General features: G+C 35.0%; 1 protein-coding gene across 4 annotated transcripts in view; it reads right to left on the bottom strand.

Annotated features, from left to right (window-relative positions):
- The window catches only part of sh3d21 (SH3 domain containing 21), a 31,805-nt gene extending 12,832 nt beyond the window's left edge, over positions 1-18,973 (bottom strand). Inside the window, exons 1-17 of one of the 4 annotated variants that reach the window (XM_051865268.1) lie at positions 18,811-18,973; positions 17,692-17,849; positions 17,532-17,589; positions 15,798-15,910; positions 14,954-15,044; positions 14,119-14,180; positions 13,997-14,042; positions 13,529-13,623; positions 12,634-12,732; positions 12,148-12,199; positions 8,279-8,341; positions 7,290-7,413; positions 6,387-6,600; positions 5,975-6,043; positions 4,948-5,129; positions 4,805-4,868; positions 519-2,582 (exon numbers count right to left, since the gene is read on the bottom strand). In XM_051865268.1, coding sequence (XP_051721228.1) covers positions 2,553-2,582; positions 4,805-4,868; positions 4,948-5,129; positions 5,975-6,043; positions 6,387-6,600; positions 7,290-7,413; positions 8,279-8,341; positions 12,148-12,199; positions 12,634-12,732; positions 13,529-13,623; positions 13,997-14,042; positions 14,119-14,180; positions 14,954-15,044; positions 15,798-15,910; positions 17,532-17,589; positions 17,692-17,849; positions 18,811-18,814 — 1,524 coding nt within the window. In that variant the 5' untranslated portion in view covers positions 18,815-18,973 and the 3' untranslated portion in view covers positions 519-2,552. Of the gene's footprint in view, positions 1-518; positions 2,583-4,804; positions 4,869-4,947; positions 5,130-5,974; positions 6,044-6,386; positions 6,601-7,289; positions 7,414-8,278; positions 8,342-12,147; positions 12,200-12,633; positions 12,733-13,528; positions 13,624-13,996; positions 14,043-14,118; positions 14,181-14,953; positions 15,045-15,797; positions 15,911-17,531; positions 17,590-17,691; positions 17,850-18,810 lie in introns of those variants that run through there. The other 3 variants (XM_051865269.1, XM_051865270.1, XM_051865271.1) reach the window with 3 other exon arrangements.
- Positions 18,974-19,181: the final 208 nt, after the last annotated feature.

Raw genomic sequence — 19,181 nt, 5'->3', positions numbered from 1 at the left:
AGGAATTGTGTATATACCTGTGCATGTCTCGTCATAGAGAAAAGTTACTCAAGTTACTTGTATGGGGTGGGAGTGGCATAGGTTAAGGTTGGTTGTCACAATGAGCAAGAAAGGTTGACTCAGATCATGCTAAATCTCGGACCTCCGGGAAATCACCCATTAAAAAAAGCAATAAATAAAACAAGAGTAAAATAAAATTCTTGTAATAAAACAAGAATCAACATTGGCTTGGCTTTTCAGAGATTGTGAGAACTGAGGGATTTGAAATGTTGTAAAAGAGATGCAGAGATGGAGTTTTTATTACTCAACAGGTGAGTAGTGAAAGGTCATTTCATTATGGTTGGTGTGCTGGACTGGAATTTAAGGCAATACCATGTCTATTAATGGATATTGCTGCAGTAACATCTTCAGCTCAGCTTGAGATCCTTTCTATCTAAGCTGGTTATATCTCTTAAGCCTATAAGTGAATGTTTTCATAAGTATTTGACCCACATCCACACAGTCAAGCAGAGCCAAAGCACAATTTTGTTTTTTAATCACAAGAGGGCCAAAAGTTACATGGTGTACCTTGAATGTTTTTAAGTTTAATGAGGAGCGTTATTGGATGTTGGTAAAACGTAAAAGTTAAACAAAAAAAGGATAGGGAAATGAGCATAAACAAATAAAACATACAATACTGACCAATATCAATAAATTAAAACAATCGCTAAAGTCAACTTTGTACATTCCTAAATATAGCCAAAAACATCTTGCTCAACGTGTCATGCTCTCAGGATCTCAAGTAACAGGGTTATAGCAATCAGCAACAATCAAGGGTTAATTTTCCAATCAGTCATCTACCATAAAACTCTCATATAGGCCAGATAAGTATATATGGGTAACAAATATCAAATGGCATAATTATGCACCTAAAAATTCAGACCTTCATATGCATTTTACAATATATTTTAGGGTTGTTTTGGCATTACCATCAGTCTTCTATACACTGTAAAAAATAATTGTTGGTTTAACTTAAAAAAGTTACCTGGTTGCCTTAAAATTTGAGTCAATACAATGAAGTTGATTGATTTAATCAACAGAAACTTAAAATATGTTATCTGAACCACATTAATTATCTATGTTGATTTGACAAAAGAAAAAATTTCGTGATAACAAATCATGAAAATAATTTTACAGTGTACGATTAGCGTTTTTATGTCATAAAAAATGTGCAACATAGTGCTAAATAGACCAAAATTAACATTTTTATGGGCATCTTGTCTTTCACGTTCAAGTTACATATTTGCTCACCAAGTGGATGTAATTGTATTATTGTTTAATTTCCAGTTCCAGTTTATTTTGATTTAAATATTGAGCTTTACAATCATCAAAAATGAAACCCAAACAATTAAACCAAAGTGTAACGATAACTCAGAACCAGATGCTAGAATTTTTCTAATAAAACGACTTCTGTCATTGTTTACATTTATGAAGTACATACTGATATAAAAATTTTATGAAGATATTTAAACTTGTGAACTGCTAATATGATACCTAATTTGTATAGAACCCACAAGACATTAAGGAAAAGCCCAAAAAAGGAAAGAATGTGAGTATCTCTTGATTGATGGTAATATGTCAATTGCTGCAATTGAACCTACAAACATACAGTATTTCTATTATTTGGAATTAGTCTGTATGTCATTACAAAATAGTCCATTTCCAATGATTAGTCTGACTATGAAGATCTAATGTATTCCACATGGTTTCCAGATGCGGTTTTCCGTCTGAATGGACACTAAATCCATCTCAGTCTCATGCCATATCTCCACAAAGGGAAAATGGACTTTCAGATTCTGTTAGTGACAAAGCATGCCATTCACAAAGGAACTCATTTTAAAAGATTTCATTTCAATCAGGCCACTGGGGTTATGGGGAAAAAAATAAAAAATAAATAAAATAAATCAATAAATATTCGATTACTTGTTGCTTGCATTTAGATACCAGTTCTATATTTGTATGTCATTGATATCTTTCACTCACAAAATAAAGCCATCTTGTTTCACAGTCTTAACACAGATAAAACTTGTGTAGTTGCATTTAAAAAACAAACTCATGTTTATCATTAAAGTCTCTGGGTAAATCAGGTTTGGAACAAAAACTTTATTTTCTACAGAATACCACAAAACAGAAATATATTATTAATAGAAAGTGTGTTAACACCTTAAAATATGACCTAGTTTAACCCTGAATTTAGATATTTAATATTTGATATTTACACATTTCAAAATGCACATATATATGTTTTAAGAATCGAGTGGAGAGGACTCAAACAACCATATGAGCTGAAGAGTAGAATATGAACAACGAAACGTCTTTTTGTAGATCTGCTTTCTGAGCCTTCTGGTCCACTGAACCAGGAACTATTCAACAAGTCGCAAGTGCTGGATTTCCATATCTGTCTGCAAACTTTTACATTCCCTCAACACTCCATCATTGTCTTTCTGTAGTCTTTATGTCCATGTCCCAGAGAAGCATGAGGACTGTGAAATACTCCTGGTGTTCAATGGACACTATTTTTTCCTCAGAGCCTCCACTTCATCCTATAAATATTAAAATATTGTTTAATAAGTTGTACTTTGCATTAAGCAAGCATTTAACTAACATTAAGGTGAGACTATATTTAAATTTGGCAGTGTAAAATCTACAAGTAAAAATCTGCATCAGGGAAGAAGAGATAGTTAAAGTCAATTTTTAAAGTTTAGCATTTTTTAAACTGTCAGATATACAGTACTGTGCAGAAGTCTTAGGCACGTTAGTATTTTCAGGGGGAAAAAATGGTTTCAAGCCAGTTATTTATATCATTTGCTGTAGTTTATTAGTAGGAAATAGTTTAAATTTCCAAACATTTCTTTTGCCATTAATTGTAATAATCCAGTGAGATTTTTGAATACACAAGGAGTCTGAGAACAGCCGGTATTCTCCACATGGAGATCTGATCTCACCAACATCGAGTCCATCTGGGATTTCATGAAGAAACAGATGAAACTGAGACAAACTAAATCCAGAACAACTGTGGCAATGTCTCCAAGACGCTTGAAGAAACTGACCTGCAAAGCTACAGTACTGTGAAAACGTTTAGGCACTAGTGTAAAAATGCTGTAAAGTGAGGAAGCTTTCAAAAATACTGCTTAATAAATAGATTTTATTTATTAATTAACTTCTTTTAACTAAATCAAATCAATATTTGGTGTGACCACCCTTTGCGTTTAAAACAGCTTTTGTCCAGGTACACTTGCACACAGTTTTTCAGGTAGCTTTGCAGGTAGGTTTCAAACAATCTCACTGGATTATTTACAATTACTGGCAAAATGAATGTTTGGAAATGTAAACTGATATTTCATACTGACACACTACAGCAAAAAGATAAAAATAACTGGCTTAAAGTATTTTCACCAAAAAAATTGTTAATGTGCCTAAGACTTTTGCACAGTACTGTATATTTGGCTATTTTTAAGGTTGTTTATGGATAACATAGGTATCCTTTATGACAACTGTTATGTGATGCAGACAGTGCTGGGTAGATTACTAAAAAAAAAAAAAAAAAAAAAAAAAAATTGTAGTTGGTTACTGATTCCAAATTACATGACAAAAATATTCTGACTACTTTTTGATTTATTAATTTTAGATTACTTATGACCTAACTCGTTTATCACATTGATATACAGTCAACACCTTGGATATTTCATTCATTAATACAGTTTATTCACTAGTTTAAAAAAATGGCAATAAAATATGACAAGATCTCAGAGATAAACTGTGTCAGAAAAAAATAATCTTAATTATGTCAGATAACACTTAAGCAAAACATGGTCAGGTCAAAGTGACTGAATAATTTTTGGTTCCAAATTTTTATTAGTTTTACTGGTAGTCCACTGTATGAAGAACTTTTGGGTATAATATGTCAGTTTACTTTATTTTGCTATCCTGACTTACATAAATGAACTATAGTGTCCTGCACCCACTAGTAAAAATATAACAAAAATATCAAAAATGTCTGAATATATATATATATATATATATATATATATGGGAGAGAGAGAGAGACAGAGAGAGAGAAAAAGAAAATATATTCCATTCTTTGTTATCAACAGCAACATGAAGTTAATTAAATTTGACATTATATGTCAGGGTTTCCCCAGACAGGGTTCGTCAAGGAACTGCAGGAGGTTTGTGAGTTTAATAAAAAGCTATTAAGTAATTAAGTCATAAAATAAATAAAATAAAACTTTAAAATAAAAATATTTACTAAAAACTATTTAAAAAAAACATTTGTTTACCTGCATGTCATGTGAACAAAGTACTTAATTTTTGGAATCTGATTACATAAGATTACATGTGATCAGTTACTACTCAGTACTGCATGTAGATGTTTGGAGGTTCTATCAGGTTGAACAGGTTGTATAGGTTGTATTTTTAACTCACTGCTGCTCTCTTGAGGATGAAGACGGTACTTAACACGCAATGTGCCTTTATGGGTTGCTCTGAATGTGGAAGTGTAGTTAGTACTCTTCTGATTTTAGGCCTTATGTGCCATTGGCAACTAGATTTAATGTGCAATATAGTATTTATTTAACTGGATTTATTTATTTATTTTTTTTAACCGAAACAGCATCGATACAGTATAATTGAATGAGAAACTCTGATGTAAAAAAAAACAAACAAAAAAAAAAACAACAACACTATTTTTTCCTCTTTTACAAGTTTGTTTTAAATATGACACTTTTTTTATCTCCACAGAATAGACTTAAATCTCACCACTCACCTGTAATCTCATCCGTTTTTCCGTTTCGACCTTCAGTTCATCTTTAAGTTCTTTTATGTCTCTCCTGTTCAGGAAACAGGAATGTTGCAATAAAAGAAATGTGTGATATGATCATTCAGGTGTAGTCAGGGGTTTATACTCACTCATGCTGTGCTTTGAGGAGATCCAGTGACATGCGGAGATCTTTGAGTTCTGTCAGCACAGAGGCCAGTGATGCCGTCCCCTCCTGAACCACAGCTTTGCTTTCAGTCTGTGTCTTGGGTGGTGAAGTGCTCTTAGTTACCTGTTCTGTCTTGGCAGGAGGAGCTGACTGAGGTTCTGTAACCTGTGAAAAAAATACCAGCAACTGAGCAACTGAGGGAGGAGGAGGTCTTTAAATCCTAGGACAAATGTTGTAGACTACAGTTCAAAAGTTTGGGGTCAGTACTTGTTGTTGTTGTTGCTGTTGTTGAAAGAAATAGATACTTTTTTTCAGCAAGGCATTAAATTAATCAAAAGTGACCAAAAAAAAAATTCAATTTCAAATAAATGCTGTTCTTTTAAACTTTCCATTCATCAAAGAATCTACTGTTTACACAAAATAAGCAGCATTGACATTGATAAATATATGAAATGTTTCTTGAGCACCAAAACAGCATATTAGAATGATTTCTGAAGGATCATGTGACACTGAAGACTGGAGTAATGATGCTGAAAATTCAGCTTTTCCATCACAGGAATAAATTACATTATAAAATATATTAAAATAGAAAACAGTTATTTTAAATTGTAATAATATTTCACAATATTACTGTTTTATTGTATTTTTGATCAAATAAATGCAGCCTTGGTGAGCTTAAGAGACTTCTTTCAAAAACATTAAAAATCTTACCAACCTCAAACTGGTATATATCAGATGTTTAAGGAGATGTTTTATAGACAGAAATAATTCCATAATGTAATATCATTAATTTTTCAACCTTTGGTAACACTTTAGAACAACTTTCATTATTAGACCCTGATATAACATGATATAATGCTTGACAGATCAATGGTTCATGTACATTTAAATATAAAACCATAGGCCTATATGAATTACACTTTAATATATTTGAGCTACATGAGGTAATCTGATCTGTGAAGCATTATATAATGTAATTAATGAAAGTTATAATAAAGAGTTATCCAAACCTCTGGAATATTTTGTGGTAAGCCATCTTTCTCTTCTGAAGTTTCATTGTGGTCAGTTTCATCTGGAACCTTTATGAAAAACAGATGTTATTTGGATTATTTATCAAGACATTAGACTGAATATTTTAACTCGTTATTTAAAACGAATTATTATATAATCATGATTAATTATTTTAATTGATTGACAGCCCTAATTTTTGATTTTCCTCATTTTGATCATCATTCTCCCCAGACATGCTGTGATTGAGTGCTGCGTCTTGAAAACCACAATTTTTTTAAACATTTTTAAGCTTGATTCATTAAATTCAAAGCAGTCAGTTTTGTTGCAAGTCATTTCTTAAACTAAAAGCCAATCAACTCAAATCCTGAAGCGTTTATGAGTGTCACGTCTGTGCCTGTGTGTTAAGCTCACTTGTATGGCAGTGGCGAGGGCTGTTGGAGGTCTTCTCTGTGGAGGTTTGGCTCTGTTGGCCGTGGGATGGCTCAGTTTCTCTGAGGACACGTCTACACCGTCAAACTGGTCAGGGGTCTTATCTTTAACGTCCTTATTGTCTTTAACCTCTTTCTGTACTGGTGAGGCAGGGGGCTGTTGTTTCGGTGAGACAAGTTGTGGCTCTTCAACATTTCTAAGAGGGGGAAAATATGCATTATGCATATGACACACATATATTAAAATACATCTCATGAGCTTCTAAGTACTTAAAATACACAGGTACAAAACCAGCAGCAAACACTCATTTTCTCTGCACTAAAATCAAAATAACATCAGCATCTGTAACATGGTGACTATGCTATAAATTTGTGTCTAATGTGTCTTAAAGCTTTTTCAAACAAAGCAATTGCTTTGATTTGTTTTGGAAAATATATTAGATTAACTGTTAATTGATTGTAATGTTTTAGTTTGTACTTGCAATTCTGTCAGAATGACAGTTCTTTCTGTAAGCTCTGCTTTGAGCACATGGCAGTTTCTGTTTTTTATATGCTCACTCAGAAAAACAGGAAACAGGCAGTTTGAGTTTGTTTAGTCCCTCAGCAACTCATAAAATTTCCATCGCTCTTTACAAGACTGAACATTCACAGGCCCTTTAGATTAACACATAATGCTAAATGATTATCTAATGTGGGGGAATTCATTCCCTTTGACTCCCTCAGGAAATAACTCTGACTGATGGAAGGGGATTTTATTTATCATGAAACAGTGAAAAACATTTGTTTCAGATTTCTTATATATTTGGTGTTACTTGTTATTAGAGTTTCATTAAAAGCATCACAGAAGGTTGAATACTCTAACATGATTTGCTATGGCATCACTTACTTTGGTGGTAGTTTTATGGGCTTCTCTTTGACGGGTGGTGGTGGAACAAGTGGTTTGTGTAGACCAGGCAACTTGATTTTACCAGGCGGGTCACTTCGAAAGTCTTTAGTGTCTGGTTTCTCACCTGTGTGCAAAGACAAGAGATAAATACCATCATATTGGGTGAATTTGCTTAGACAGCAGTGCTTATTAATAATGAGTTCAAAATATTTATTTAAGTAATAAATGTTAGACATATGTAATATAAATAAATATTTAATAAAACGTTTTAGGGTGCATTCACATTTGTAGTTCAGTTCTCTTGGTTCTTTCGGTCCGGACCAAAAATGAAAAAGATAAATTTAGCCCTGGTTCGCTTTGTGTTCACGCTGTCATTTTTAACACCGAACCTAAAGATACAAAACAAAAAAATGGCTTTTATGACGTATATTTTGCGACCGAACTTACTGAACATCCCAAAAAAATTGATGCGTGCTAGGCTAAATGCGCTCATTTTTTTTTTTCTAAGATTTATAACCTCTAGCACTAGGAATTCCCCTGTTGCGCACAAACGAAAATCTGCTGCAAGAAGACAAGGTTCTGATGCCTGTACCAAACCGTAATGGGCAACATCATGACTATGACAAGAAGAACCAGGTATGCTTGAGCATTCTGTCCTTTTTAGGGTCGCATCTTGTGACATCACATCCCGTTTTTGGTTCTTTTTTATGTCTTTGGTTCGTGATTTGTTCATATTTCTGTCAAACCGAACCACAGACCTACCTTTTCAGGGTCTCGGTCTGCTTGTTTGGTGCGCGCCAGGGTTCGGATGGCAGCGTTCACAGTTATTCAAACGAACCGCACTATAACAATCACACCAGAGTTTGTTTTAATCGAACCAAACCTGCCAAGTGTGAACACTCCCTTAGATGTAAAATTACTCCAGAATATAATCATTAAGACAGGATGTTATACTTTAAAAAGGTTATTTATAGGTGTGTTCAGATTACTTTTAGTCTCCGTCTTTGGATTTGTATCAGAGCTGTTCTGGTCCATCACTGGCATCGGATTCCCTGAGATATAAGAAGATAAAAGATTTATTTGTTTCTGTCAATGCAACAAACAAATGTAACAGTCATTGTTGCCTCTTCTCAATGCTATTGCAAGCTGAATGATGGCCCTCCCATAAATAAAACAGCCCAAGGCACTTGCGTGGGGTATAATATTAAAAAGGCTTTATAGGGGGGGGGGGGGGATGTTAGATTAAATGATTAAATACTTACCCTGATGAAGCATTGCTTAGGTTGTGGTTTTTAATGTATCAGGCCTATTTTAATAAAGCCTTTTTAATAACATACCCCACACGAGAGGACATCTTGCTGGATGGACTGCTATTGCTTGTCCAAAGAGTGCCAGAGAAGGCCAACCAGAACCCTTGAAGCAATTTTTGCTCTTTCATACTTTGCTCTTTACACACTTTTAAAATAACAGCACAAAATAAACATCACTTTGAAGCATTCTTGCAACTAAACAGGACACATGCTGGAGGTCTCAGTGGCATGGGAACATGTAACTTTTCCTGACAAATGAGCAACGGAGCCTGTTGTTTCCTGTGGCTACACACACGTACACACACACACACACACACAAAAAAATAATAATTCTCATGAGTTCCCTGAATAGCATTAACAGTAATTAAACTGTGTCCTTCCAAAACAAAACGGCCCAGATCTCTGCTCATTCAGAATTAGTCTTGTGCAGTCAAAATCAAACAAGACATTAAAGTCCAATCTAAGACTAAATCAAACGCATGCACAGATCTGGCCAGAGCCATAAATATCACATGTAATTATTTTGAGTAAACATCCTCTCTCATACAGAACATTGTTTCACCTCCCATTAGGAGCACTATGACAAGATCTTTTCTTTTGAAGCCAAATCTTCAAAAAACACCATTCTATGCCTTTTCTAATTGCATGAAGTCATAAAACAAGGGATAAATGATATCAACTACAAATGCATGTGGAGAAGAATAAAATCCAAGAAAAAAATACTGAAGAATAAATACAATCTATACATACCATGTCAGATTTGTCAGTTTTCCAACTTCACAATCCTATGCTCATATGGAAATGAAGGTGTATATATATAGAGAGCAAAGAGGTGCTCCACTGCCCTTGCCTTCTAGAGTCTGCTCACATGACATCTCTTCATGGCCTACTATGACTTCCTGTCACAGCCCCACACAGCTGCATCAGTGTTTCTTAGAGCGGTTTGTGGTAATGTGTTATGTGTATGTCAGACAAAAAAAAATAATCGGCAAAGAACAGAGATTTTTGCACTACGTTTCCAGGCTTTTAACACCACTTTAACAGTCACAGAGACAATTCCTCAGCAAAACATGTGATCAGTCTAAAGGAAAAAGGCAGAGAGTTTTGCGCTTGAATGCGAAACAAAATGTAAGATAAGCAAAAAAGCCTACTTCCTGTCCTAGATGCGAGTTGTCAATAACAGGTGCAGAAACTGCATTTTACAGTTCGTAGTTTTCATCAGATAGTTTCTGTGAGCTACCAAGCATAAGCTAACTTGTTAATTCCTAAGAAAAGTCAAGCTGAATAAAAACAAAATCATATAGCATAATAGTAAGAGCTGTTGAACACTGTATAAAGTTCATAGAACAATTATAAAACTTTGTAGAAGAAAAAACATCTTTTAGTTGTCTTTATTTGTGCATGATGTGAAAATAATAATAGTAATAAAAGTAAAAAACTAAACTTGAACTTCCTCTAGTTAATAAGATTCTTAGCGACGTCTAATACAGATTGTTTCTCATTTCAAATAAGGGAAGTATGTAATTACTGTGGTTTACTGTGGTCAAGAGTCATTGTGTATATTTTCCAATGATGAATTCCAGCTTAACTGGCATTAAAATATTTTTGTCCTTTGATAAAATATATACTTATTTGGTGAAGACATCCGAGTTGTTATAAAGAGTACACAGTATATAAAAATTCAAATTTTATACAATCAGATCCTGTTTTTTAAGCTTAGCATATGGGTCAATGACGTGATGGGTCATTTTTTTGTCCAAAGGCCTTAATAATAATAAAAAACAAAGATATGACATCCAAAGTATGTAAGGTAGTACAACTAGATCACTTTTATTGAATCCAAAAGGTTTTAATCATATTTTGCTACATAGTTACTAACTCTCTCAACTATTTGAAAAATTCATGTTTTCGCTTGCTTATACGCATATCTGGAAACATCAGGTCATTTGGTACAACCGCTATAAAACATGGAAAATGTAATATTTTAAAAACTTGTACGAAATATGTTTGATTGTACTTTTGCTAGCTAGCTAGCACTCTAACTAGCTAGCTAACTAGATATCAGCCTGTTAGCATTGTTTGAAAATATTGTCAATCGGTAAAACCAAAAGTGTCATTCGGTAAAACCAAAATTTTGGTTAAACTGAATGACTTTTTTGGGTAACAAATTTGTCCATCTTGTTAAAAATGACAAAAGCAGTGTTAATTCATTATAAATACACACAATCTCATTGTTAACGCCTAATAAAACTTCAATATTAATTATATCTCCATTAGTTTTTTTTACACTTTTAAAAACCTTATTCGTCAATGACCCATTTACAACTGTATAATGTATAACTTTGAATGGAATAGGGCTGGGCGATATGGCAAAAAAATTAAATCTTGATTTTTTTTTTCAGAACGATAGACCGATTCACGATTTCGATTTTTTATTTTACTGTTTAACTAGTCAACTTAAAAAACTACAATATGATTCAAGTAGCATTTTCTTTATGAACAATCTGGTTTTAAAACAAGTTCCATTACAAGTGCACCACACATGAAGTGATCAACATGGTGTAAATGTAAAACAATTTGTTAAATATCTTTGCAGAAAATATGCCTGAAATAAATAACAAGAGTAATAGGCTATTATTAACAGCAAATGCTTTGTAAAAACAGAAAACAACAGTAGCTTTTAGCCTGTCACCATCATGTAAACATGAAATATCAAACATACAGTAGTAGTCCTTTACAGGTTTTTGCATTTCACTGCGCTATTTGTCCTATTGTTTTTTTTTATGTTTGGCGTACTCGTGTCTCGCGTCTTTTGCAGCGTCTCACCCATGAAACGGCATTCTAAAAACACGGCGGTCAAGTTAAAAAAAAAAAAGTTCAACTCGCGTTTAATAACTTTGCCTTTTTTCCTCATTCCACTGCCTGCATCTCATTTTTATAACGCAATAACGCATTTCTGAATGAACAGCCGCTTAAGAACAGTGATGTGTTCTACGTTCATAGAGCGTCACAAGAGAGCGGTTAATCAGGCGCGCCGGCGCCATCATGTGGTCGGATCATTTTCTTCTCCTAATGGTTATCATTGCTGTATTGTCAACATGTCTAATTGTAAAGCTTGTTAACATTTTTATTCAAAATCGCGATTTCTCGATTTCAAAAATAATAAAATCGAGGCAAAACATTAAATTAGAATTAATTGAAAAAATCGGAAAAAAATCGCCCAGCCCTAGAATGGACTTTTGTATATTGATTTACCGATACCATAATAAAGATGGACAAAAAAATAATATAATCACATAACAAAAAGCCTCCCCATGCAGGATACAACCAACAACCTTTCGATTCAATCTTTTAAAAATATGACAATAACAAGTGCTTAAAGACGGCCTGACATATGCCACTATGTCTTTCATCTAATCAAACCAGCTCACACACCCCTATAGTCTTCTAATGCAACTATTTCTAACAACATTCCCAGCTACTGCACGTTTGATATAATCTGACTTGTTGAACCAGCCCTGCTGCTATGACAGATGCTGATGTCTTACCTGCACGGTTCTGAGAGCCACTTCTCACCGGTGTCTGGCCTGCATTCCCAGTCTGCGTCAAAAACGAGAAATTGTCAACCAAATATGAATTAGTCCTTTTGAGCAGGATAAAGCTCACACTCTTTTCATGTAGGAAGAATCAAGTCACCGTTTTTAGTGTTCCTCTCCTCTAATGGAAACCTCTGAGTCAATCTCTTTTAATAAGCCCAAAGTAACAGGAAGAAAATACAGCCATGTATAGACCACAGTTAGCTGTCTTGTGTCATCACGGACAGGATCAAGGCATTAAAAAAACAGATTTATAACCTCCAGTCTGTTCCACCTTAAAACAAATTAAGCTATTTGTAAACTAGAATGAATGTACTTGGCCTTAAATCGGTTTTCTGAGCCAGAGCATTAGGGCAGTGTTTACAAAAGGGAGACTCCCATTCTCTAACAGCACACAAATGGGCCAATCATGAGAACATTTCTCTGTCCCACACTCACATGAAGAGCATCCGCTGGGATCACCATGACGAAGTTATCAGGAAAAATGCCCCTGTGTCCGTTCAGTTCCCCCTCCCACCAGCCATCGTCCTCAGTGGACTTCAGGGAAAAGAAAAAGAAAATAAAAACACAAAGCTTACTCACTGCCCAGGAAAATATACTAACTTGTATACGGGGTATAAACAAACAAATGAGGACGTTGTCAGTTATGAAAACACATATGATATCACACCACTCTATTTTTGTTTCATATACACTACCTAGAAAAGTTTGGGTTAAACAAGATATTATATAAAATATATATAAAATATAAATAAAATACAAAAATATTAAGCAGCACCAAGTTAGAACGATTTCTGAAGGATCATGTGACACTGAAAACTGGAGTATGGCTGCTGAAAATTCAGCTTTGCCATCACAGGAATAAATTACATTTTAAAATATATCCAAATATTTTAAATTGTAAAAATATTTCACAATATTACTGTTTTTACTGTGTTTTTGATCTAATAAATGTAGCCTTGGTGAACATAAGTGACTTTTCAAAACATAAAAAAAAAAAATCTGACTGACCCCAAACTTTTGAACGGTAGTGTAATTTTAACTCCAACAATTTCATGTTTGTATTTTCTTTGGAAATAGTCATGTAATAAGTGAGATATTGTACAGTCATGTGGTCACATGCGGTCAAAATGCACCCCTTCAGAATGATACAATTTACACTTTGTTTTGGCATACTGATCACCTTGTCAGGGTTTATTATTTTGCTGCCATGACCAGCTGACTGTACATTATCCTTTACATACAAATCCGGTGAGGTAACATTGTTTTTCTTTAGAAAATATACTGTGTGCCATATAAACAGAAAGTAGTCAGTCAGTGACCAATGACACACCTTGTTGATAACTGTTATGACGTCTCCCTTCTTCAGGTTCAACTCGTCTTCGGAAACAGCCGTGTAGTCGAACATCACCCGACAACATTCTTTTACTGTGGAGGAAATAAATATGTTTTCAGTTAACTCAAATGTACTGGCATTGTAATAAACCTATTAGCAAGTTTTCCTTAAAGGATTTGTTCTGGCAGGTTTGGTGGGTGAATATGAAAGCACATGTTCAAAGTACCGCCCTTTTGGTATGAAGCGCTTAGGGAAGTCCTTTAAGAATAGATCTTTTCATTCACTGATGACTGCATTAGCATTGTCTTAAGACTCTATGTGTTTTCTTTGTCACTGTCTAAAACAGGAATTGTGTTACTCAGTTCTCTTCAAGTTGAAGAGTACAACCTCAAGAACCAGCTAAACAACATTTAATTATTTAACAAACGTCAACTGTATGGTATGGCATGTTTTTAGACTTCTCACCACCTGATGTTTTTCTTCGTAAACTTGTTCTCTGTTGTACTTTTCCCTGTAAATAATAAAAAGTAAATAAATAAAAATTAGTAAAAAAAGTATATAATATAATATAATATAATAATATTCACCTCTTTATTGAAGACAGCTTCAGAGAGTTTAGGCCTGGCTTTGGCTTCAGTTATCTTGCCATCTGCAGAACATTAACAGGGTTCAGAAAGACAGTAGCGAACATAGGGACCATTCACACAGAACAGGTTTTGTGTGAACAGTGGAATGTTTTTTAAAAGTCGAACTTCTTTTAACTTGAGTGCCATGTTTTTAGAACGCAGTTACATGCGCAAGATGCTGCAAAAGATGCAAGATGTGAGCGCAAGGGTCAAACACATTTGTCTAGCGCATGTTTACATAGAACAGCAATGGAAAAGTGGAATGAAACACCGGCCTATACACTGCCCTCCACTATATCCCCTTTTCAGGACACTACAATGTTTAGAACCAATAGCTTAGCAGATGTTTGCGATTACTCAACTGTTTAATTGCTTCCTGCAGTTATAAGATATTTTCAGCATTTAGTCATTGTTCTAGGCTACTGATAAACCTTGGACTCTGCCATTACCATTTATCAACATGAAGACCAGTGCTGTGCCAGTAAAAATTAAGAAAACATTGTGATGCTGGGCGACAAGAATAAAATAGGAGACATTAGTCAAACCTTGGCTTAGGCTAACCAAAAATCCAACCAAAACCAATAATAATAAAAAAAACACTCTTCAGGAAGCATGTGTGGATTTTTTTGGTCCACAAAAAGACTTCTTGAGCCTATACTGCAAGATCCAAATACTGGTTTGTCACAGAAATAGGGTGGCCAAGTAACAGTTTTCTGTGTCTTTGTCCCAAAAATGATGCTCATTATGTGAAAGAAATACAAATCCTTACAGCTCCAGTTTTAGTGTACAAGCTTACCTTTTGAAGGGACAAAAATTTCCTTTACAAAATTTGATGGGAAGGCTCCTATTTGGTTATTTTTTTTCCCCATCCACCACCCATCTTCAATCTGCCAGACAAAACAGATGAATTTGTATTAAAAAAAGAAACATGACATTGTTTCAAATATAAAAATGTTTGGAAGCATAAACATTTCCAACTATTTATATATATATATATATATATATATATATATTAGACAAATATATAATGGAATATATAATGAAAAAAGAAAAAAAAAATTGTACTGACTCCAAACATTTTAACAGTAATGTAATTTCAACTGAAATCAATATTTCATTGATTTCACATATATTTACTTGTTTGTTAAGTAGTTGTGTAAAAAGCAAAATGTACTGTAAGACATCCATTATCAAAAAACAAACACTTTCAGGATGATGCAATATTTTTGTATGTAGGTGCTCTGATCACCTTGTCAGGGTTTATTATTTTGCAGTAATGACAGCTAACTGTGTTTGCATACAAATCAATGAAGTAACGTTTCATTTATGTCCTTTCATGTATGTCATGCCATTGAGATGACTTGGAAAAAGTGTTCAAATTAACCAGAATTCTCCCTATATATTTATGGATGGGAGCAGTGTGAACATTCTACCTCAAGAAAAATAATACACATTTGAAAAGACTTGAGGGTGACTAAATTGTTTATTATTATTTTGGTGAAATATTCCTTTAACGTTCACAAAGATGGTAAGACTACCACTTCAGCAAGTGTGTAGGTAAACATACTATACGAAACCATCCACGTAAAATCAATTTAGCATCATTAAAGTTTTGCTTTTATAGAAATGCGGGGTTATACTTCTCTGACAATCTCGATGGTCTCCCCGACAACCAGCTCCAGCTCGTCCTCATGCACGGCAGCGTAGGGAAAAGCCACCTCGCATTTCCTCGTCTGTACCTTTGGTTTCTTCGCTGGAGCATTGAAGTAAGCGGAAAACATATGGAACATGTCAACACGTTCAGATGTGAGAACAAACTGAACTGAACTAGACTGCAAAAAGCACTTCTAGCTTTCACTTTTACAAGTACTTCACTTTTATGACAAGCACTGTTTTATGGCGGATATAGGGCAGTCCTAGCCTATGGATTTTGGTGGGGATAATTTGAGACCGGATGTGGAAGCACAAACCTTTCATTAGCCTACTTATTTTAGTCTGCCATGTTGAAATGCTTTGGACAACTTCAGACACTTATGCTTGTGGATTAAGATTCGGATGTAAAAGTTTTTGAATCTGCTACTTAAAACTTATTTATCGATCATTTATCTATAACAGATCTGGATATTTTGAGGGAACGTCTCTATTCCTGTTGGGGGAGTTGATTTATCCAGGTTGATGTTCATTAAAAAGATTCGTTCAGATTCTCCCACCTTCTGCAGGTTACTCCAGGAGGTGCATCAGCGCCAGGTTTTCACACAAAACTAGCCCAAAACCAGTCCAGTCGCGTTTCAGGAGGGTCCCGTGGTGAAAATCGCGTTTGAGGGGATAAAATTCGCGTTTTTGGCGGGGTTCCCCTCGTAAAATTCGCATTCCACGGGCAAAATATCATGTTATTTGGGGTCGCTTCAACCCGCGGACATGAAAAACAACCCGCGGCAACAGTCTAAAAGTAGCCCAATGCCGCGGACTTGGCCGCGTAGACCGATCGGAGTATGACATCAAAGTACCGCGAGAGCGATTTGAGAGCATACGACTCCTTTTGAATCTCTCTCGCGGTACTTTGATGTCATACGGAAGTAATTTAAGTTCTTGCTTATATGAAAATAAACGTGATGAACAATAGGTACACCCAAAGTATTTATTTATTTAATCCCATCCAAAAGACGTACGTGTTTTCCCTCAATTTTTACTTTAATACAGACATATTTTAACATTTTTTTTATGACAACTATCACATATCCCATAGAACAGGGGTCTCCGAACTCGGTCCTAGAGGGCCACTGTCCTGTAGAGTTTAGCTCCAACCCCAATCAAACACACCTAAACCAGCTAATAAAGGTCTAATTACTAGAAACTTCCAGGCAGGTGTTTTGAGGCAAGTTGGAGCTAAACTCTGCAGGACAGTGGCCCTCCAGGACCGATTTTGGAGACCCCTGTCATATAGAGAGATGGCACTGTATGGGAGTTTGGGAATATTCACACAATTTATACACATTAAAACATGATATCACAGCTTCAAAATCAAACATTTATAAGAGAACAGTACATCACGGTTGTTTAAACCAATAAGCATTAAGCTGTGTCGTCAGCAAGTTGTTTCCCATCGTGCTTTTGATCAGTAGTAGGCTTGTCCGAGATGCATATGACAAAGTACCGCGAGAGCGGTTGGAGAGCATAGGATGCACACCGGCTAGAAATAAGGTATGGTCATTACGACATGGCGTGAACGCAGCAAAAGTCACGCGCTTCAAAATGGGACTTGACGTGCAAATGATTGATTTGTTCACTTTTTTAAAAATTCATTCATACAATTAATTCATAAATACCACCATGGTAGTTTTTTCTGTTTATCTTAACTTATAATGTAGACTTACATGTCCTCATGCTTCTTGGCTCTCTGTTGCTGTCCCCTATTAAGTAAACCGGCACTTCCTGTGGGTAGAGAAGAGCCATTTTGAAAATGACCAGTATAGGAACTAGGGGAGCCATGTCAAGATGTAAACATGGCAATAGAGTGCTCTAACAGATCCAGACCTTGGCGAAGTTGCCAGGGAATATGCCTCTTTTTCCTCTCAGATCTCCCTCCAGCCATCCTTCTTCTTTGGCCTTTGAGACGTTCTTTACCACATCCCCTACACACACTGTTAACTCATCTGGCATCGTCGCCTCAAAGTCTAGAAGCACAAGCACCTCTAGAATGGACAAAAGAAAGGTAAACCCATTCGGGGTTAGTAAATTGGAGTGTTTTATTAAATATTTCAGCTTGTAAATTATGTTTTCAGCTACCCATAAAGTATCTAAAACATGTTTTAACATCCATTCCACAGATTTTCCCTTGAAATCAATGCAGGTTTCATCAGGGCCAGATAAGACGTTACTCAGTTGCACTTTGTAAATCACCAGTAAACCTTTTTTTTTATGAAATACTTACCCTACAGATAAATGCATCTAATTATGTGAAAGGCATGAAAAAACATGCCAAAGAGATAGAAGTGGTAAGATTTATGTGCCTCTCAAGTGCATAACAGCCATGAGCAATGTGTTTCAACAGGTCTACAGGTATGTGAGTTGAACGTGAGTGACTTGAACTCAAGAATGTACATCAGTACAAAGAGCACTGCGCATGATTCACAGCGGAATTGCATACATTTGATTTCCAGTAAGAAACCCATTGATTGCATGATTCACCCTTTTATTGAATGATCTAAAAGTCTCAATGACAGGTAGTTTATGGTAAACTCATAAAACAGTGTTAAAATGAGATTAGTGTCTGCACATTTGATGACATAAACTGCCATCTCAAGTTTATTTACCAAATATGGAGGGTCGATTAAGACTTAATGTCTGAAATATATATTTTTTTTCTTAATATATTACAGGGTAATATGAAAATACATACTTATGTTGTACATACATAAGTACATACATCCATAATATTTTAATAATATTAAAATATTAAACATATACTACGAAAAGCAGCTCATTTTAAACCATCTGCCACTTATTTGTAACACCGCAATCTTATCAAAATTATATTACACTTATATTACATTTCCCATGAATGTAGGTGTATACATAACCCAAATATCAGAAACACTACAACTTGCCAAATCATAACACGCCATTATTTTGAAGCAAGGCTTAAAAACTCACCCATGGCTCCTTTAAAGCTGTGCTCAGAGCACCAAATCAGACAATATAGATTCGGTTCAGTTCTCAAAGTGTCATGGAATCCCTGTGAATTACTCAATCCAAAGACTACGAAGGCTTTTTCGGACCTCCTCCTTTCTAGTCAAACATTAGCATTGTTGAAAAGAAAAAAATTCCCACCTAGTCAAGACACGTTATACCCTGAGAGAGAGAGAAAGACAGAGAGTCTAACAGGTGAGACAGGTTTGTGTTGGTATGAGCTTCCTGGTGTCATGTGTCACAGCAAAAATTACAGTAGATGTTGTCACTTGGAAGGAATTCAAGGAAAAACCTGATGTTTAAATATAACTGATTTCATATGTGTAATCTTTATA

This window comes from Ctenopharyngodon idella, chromosome 16, assembly GCF_019924925.1.
Source record: "Ctenopharyngodon idella isolate HZGC_01 chromosome 16, HZGC01, whole genome shotgun sequence".
Taxonomy (NCBI): domain Eukaryota; kingdom Metazoa; phylum Chordata; class Actinopteri; order Cypriniformes; family Xenocyprididae; genus Ctenopharyngodon; species Ctenopharyngodon idella.
Note: the sequence above shows the minus strand (reverse complement) of the source record. Positions and strands in the feature narration are given on the sequence as shown.